Source organism: Diadema antillarum, unplaced genomic scaffold (genome assembly GCF_040938485.1).
Source record: "Diadema antillarum isolate AM-2024a unplaced genomic scaffold, OU_Dant_1.0 seq00001319_RagTag, whole genome shotgun sequence".
NCBI lineage: Eukaryota > Metazoa > Echinodermata > Echinoidea > Diadematoida > Diadematidae > Diadema > Diadema antillarum.
In genome coordinates this window covers 176,772-181,770 of record NW_027272091.1, presented here as the reverse complement: position 1 = coordinate 181,770, position 4,999 = coordinate 176,772, and the positions used below count along the sequence as shown (strand labels likewise).

At 44.0% G+C, this 4,999-nt stretch overlaps 1 protein-coding gene across 1 annotated transcript; it reads left to right on the top strand.

The window, feature by feature from the left end:
* The first annotated feature begins 898 nt into the window (after positions 1–898).
* LOC139708206 (histamine N-methyltransferase-like) lies at positions 899–4,599 on the top strand. Its single transcript, XM_071620179.1, has 3 exons — positions 899–1,088; positions 3,178–3,531; positions 4,205–4,599. The coding sequence occupies exons 1-3, from the start codon at positions 899–901 to the stop codon at positions 4,597–4,599; spliced, it is 939 nt and encodes a 312-aa protein (XP_071476280.1).
* The last annotated feature ends 400 nt before the right edge of the window (positions 4,600–4,999 follow it).

The following is a 4,999-nucleotide window of genomic DNA, read 5'->3' as shown; positions in this document are numbered from 1 at the left end:
GATCCGCCCCTGCTCCCCCCCCCCCACCCCCACCCCTTGTACCTGAAAGGGTCAAAATAGCTTAGGCTTTAGGGTGTAGGGTTCAAGGTGTCGTTCCAGCAATTTTGAAAGGAGCTGTAACTCTGAAAAAAAAAGTGCCAGTGTTCTTTTCAACCTGCTGACTTTTAAAATATTGGTGATAAATTGTGTAATATACCCGCTGTGCGCTGTCTATCATGTCCAGACAGCCAGGCAGCATTTCCCAACCGAGTAGGCCTATGTATCTTGGAGCTACTATACATGCTAGATGCATTGATCAGAGTTCGCTACTAGCTATACTACAAAATTGTATAATTGCAGTGCTCAGGGCCTCAGGCAGTCATATGCTAGCTGGACGTGAAACTAAATCCGTCCGGATGGTGTACGGATCGGTTAATTTAATGTTTATAGTGGGATGCCAACTTCTCTGCAAGTTTGTTTGCTGCCTCACTATCATGAATGTGAAGCCGGTTAAATAAGACATGATGTTCTACTAGTATTGTGTAGAAGTCGTGACAGAGTGTGGTGGTGCTACGACTGCTACCTGATAAGAACGCCTCTTGAAGGATCTGGCTTAGTGCATTGGTATAATTCAAAGAACAAGGTTACGGTCGCGGTATACAGACTATGTACATCGCGCTGCTTTCAATTGTCCGACAGTATCCACCTCCATGATGTGACCGATGATCCCTATGCGGTGTGCTCAGTCGCCCAGTATTTATTTCTCTACGAAAATCTGTACACCGAGGAAGTACTTATGCGAGTGAATGCTGATATGATCGTCTGATATTGCACGTGAATATAATTGCCATTGGCCTCGTGGATAAATCTGTATACCAGCCCTATGTTATAACTGATCAAAGTCTAGACGGTAAACGCGATGAACGTTTTGGCAGCTGATCTCGCTCATTACAGCAAGGCGTACAATGTGTTTGTGGAAAAGACTGGCAAGCATACTAGTGACCGGAAATGGGCCGAGGAAAACTTTCCGTCTGCTGTTGTTCACAAGTTGGGAGAGATCCGCCCCTCGGACCACATCCTTCGGTCTCTAGGGGTTGGGAGCGGGTCAGGTGAGCATCGATCTTCAATAAAGTCATACTAATTGCTAACACAATATCATGTGTGATGGACTAACACAGCGTGTATATATTATCAGCATATATCACCCGTTTAGTCATTCTTCTGCAGAGCATGTGATTCCCATCGTGAGCAGGAAGGTGCGGAAGCCTGCTTTGAGAAAAGCTATGTTAGGCGGGAAACTGTCGTGCTTCATCCAGAGATCGAGGGTGACTGTCGGTGATCCAGGGTAGCCTCTTCAGTGTATGCCGCTGCTCTTCACCACAAGGCTCTGTCATTATTTCAGTTAGATGAAGAGATGAAAAGACGATAATTTGTGTTTGGAATTCCTTGAACTTTTGCATCATTACCCTCGATCTTTTGATTACACTTTTTGTCGTTCAGAGTTACTGTGTTCATTTAGTTCTAAAATCGAACGTGGAAATTTAGTGAAGTATCCGAAGACCCCCCCCCCCCCCCCCCGCCGCCATCGCCTTTTCGAATGTTCAAAGTTCGTGTTTAGTTTTAAATTTAACGAGTGCAATTTATTGCAATACCGTGTGTCAAAAAAGAGTGCAAAGGTGACGCTCCTCCAAAATTGCCGTCACAACTTCTATCGTTATATCACTAAAGCGAAAAGAGGAACTCTCCAATCTTCCCCAAATGCTAAACCCTCAACCAGGATTTGGTTCCGTTTGTTTCTTTGTCTGTTTGTGTTTGTGTTTTGTTTTGTTTTTTAGCAGCTCGCTACGGATGAAAAAAAAAAGATAAAGCATGCATCAGGTAGCTGCTACTGCTTATTTCGTTGCGTAAATCGTTATATAAAATAGCATACATACTTATGATACAGGCCGGCAGTGCACGACAAAAGTTATAGTGCACGCAAAATATAACGATTGCAAACGATAACCCACTATCGATTTGATATCGGTTTTTGCTCCCTCATTTTAATCATCGAGTACTTGAATCCCGCACCTTATCAACGCGATTGCGCCACAACCGCGATATATTTTGCTCGATATTATCGTTATTCTCAATTCTCGCAGGCTGGCTCTGCCAGCAACTTACCTGTGTGATGGGACTAGACTTTCAGCGGTAGATTTAAACATGGAAGCTGAAATGAACAGGTTCGCTACTTTTAGAGAGACTGATCTATATAAACAGTATCTTAGACAATAAGGACACAAAGGATGCCATCAAATACGCCCTACGAATTTTGGACTCCTACTTTTCTGAAAAAGGAATCAGTCCGACGGATATTACTGAGCAAGTCAACCCAAGATTTGTGCCGCTTTCTCCGTACATTCTACGTGAAAGTGCGCCGTGGAAATTGGCAGCGTGTGGTGTGTACAGTATACTCGTACGCTAAGCGCTCTTTGATCACGCTACGCTATGAACTTTACTACGACATTCACAACACACTCTCGGAATCCGCATGTGCAGCAATGGGGCCTGGCACGAGCCTTGCGTTTAAATCCAGTAGATCCCTAATCCTACAAAACATCATCTAGTCCTGGTCCTGGACCCACAGTGCAGTAAGTAGGGCGTCTAACGTGTTACTGTTAGTTGACCTATTGTAGGGTCAAGTGTTAACTAGCTCTGTTTGCTCGTAAGTGACGTACAGTACAGTGTACGTAGATCTAGTATAAAAACGTTAGGCCAGGACCCCTAGGGCCCTAGGCCTAACCTATCGTAGGGCCTAGAAAACTTTAGATATAACCACGTAGACCCTAGACTCTATAGTTGAATTTGGATCTTCAGGATTTTGTCTACACAGGTTCAAAGAAACTGGTATTATTGCTTGTGTAGACACGTGCAACTGTTAGAAATGATCTAGGCTTATCTTGACTGGGTATGTATGCTATTTTATATATCACATAGTGCATGACATCTTATTGCACTATAACAAGTACCAAGCACCTCCAAATTCTGAATTTGCCCTCAGGCAATTATATTCAATTCGGCCTGCGGCCTCATTGAATATAACTGGCCTTCGGGGCAAATTCAGAATTTGTCGGTGCTTATATTGTTATAGTGCATTCAGCCTCATGCACTATATATATAATATGACATTTTCGCCTTGGTATCTTTGTTAACCGTCAGGCGAGTATGACATCATCTTGTTGCGCATGTTCTCTCAGCGCTTTGCCTGCTTCAACCACGTGGTCCTGGAACCCGCACGGGTCTATCTGGAAGAGTTCCAATCGGCCGCCACCAAGGAATCGTCGAGTGCTGATTGGTCTGTGCCGGGCGCTGCTAACTTCGAGTGGCACAACGAGACGCTGGAAGAATACATGGCGAAAAAGAGTGGCCAGAGCAACGAAGGGTCGCCGCAGCAGTTCGATTTCATATCTGCCGTGCACAGCCTGTACTACGTGGATGATCTTCGTGTAGCCTTAAAGTTTCTGTACGATAGCTTAGCACCAGGAGGGATTCTACTGACCACCCTACTGAAAGGTATATTACTTTCGTAGTTATTAGAAAAACTAATCATTCCCGAGACAATTTTTAATTGATTATAATTTTCATTATCGTTCGTAGTTTGGTCATGTAATTGTATTTTTGAGAAGACGAAATGCCCTGAAAAAAGTTTGGAATCAGCGGTGTTCGCCGCCGCTGTTGCCTCCGCGTCACATTCCTTTTGTGCACTCTCCCGACCATAATAATAGTTAATGGAGACTTGAGTTTCACAGTTTGGCTATTGATATACTAATAAAGGTATATCATGGAAAATCTGGGATTAGTGGTGGGTGATCGCCAACGCCCCCGTTGTTTGATTTACAAAGACAAAACGACAAGATTAGAAATTTCCGCCCTCACAAAACCCACGTCACCCACGATGTCATCCACAATGTCCCGATATTCCATTCGAGACTTGCTCCACTGGTACCATTCGAACTCAGCCTGTAGGATTTCAGATCAACTCCAGCAGAATCCAGACACATGTGTCTTTACTTACATTGTATTAGTTAGTGTTCATCATGAGCAACATTACACTTTGTTCGATAGACGTGCTCAGTATAAAAAATCCGGAGTTGATAATGTTCCGCCCTAGCCGTTAATTTGCCCTAGTAACAGTTATAATCGTTTCATTTATCCTGATATCGCATTGTATTTTATGATAATACAGATACGTCAAGTCTGAATGCTCACGAATTCCGCAAAGAGGATTACACGAGCTCGACGAGGGTCAAGCGAATATTGAAGGAGCTCGACATCCCGTTCACGATCTCCGAACAGCGAGTCACGGTCGACATCACCAGCATTTTCGATCAGGGCTCGGCCGAGGGCAACCTGCTGCTCGATTTCCTGACCCACGTCGGTCACTTTCGAGAGTCCGCTACAAAGGAAATGGAGGATGCCGTGTTGACCAAGTTTAGGAAGCAAGCGAGGGAGTACCGTGTAGCCAGGAGAGCGGACGCCGAACCCGGATCGGCGGGTGCTGGTCATTGCGACCCGGATGGTGACAATGAACGCATTCTCATAGAGAGGATTTGGGAAAACGTCATCATCACGAAAGCTTGATGTCCGTATTTGTGTCATTAATTTTCTTATTTTTCAGTGTATCTAATTATATTCAGATATTGGTGTTGTACTGTATCATAGCATGACATGATTGTACTCATCGCGTACTTGATTTTTCTCATTTTAACAATGTTTACCGTGTAAGAAAGTGATGTTGCCTTTTTAATTGTTAAACAAGAAGTGCGACTTGGCATGAGCCTGCATCAGCATAACCACATAGGAGATTTCGTGACTCACAATGTATATAACCAACAGTGGGTTGTAATCAAATGCTATGCCAGAATGAGTAGACCCTGAAAGGCCCGAATTCACGAAGGTGTGGTACAAATGCAACCATGGTTTAAACCATGGACAAAAACCATGGAGTGCCAAATGTCCCATGGAATATTTCGTGACGAAA

Coding starts and splice junctions, on each gene's coding strand:
- LOC139708206 (XM_071620179.1), top strand. CDS start 899: ATGAACGTTTTGGCAGCTGATCTCGCTCATTACAGCAAGGCGTACAAT. Junction 1,089..3,177: donor AGGGGTTGGGAGCGGGTCAG/GTGAGCATCGAT, acceptor GTTAACCGTCAG/GCGAGTATGACATCATCTTG. Junction 3,532..4,204: donor ACTGACCACCCTACTGAAAG/GTATATTACTTT, acceptor ATGATAATACAG/ATACGTCAAGTCTGAATGCT.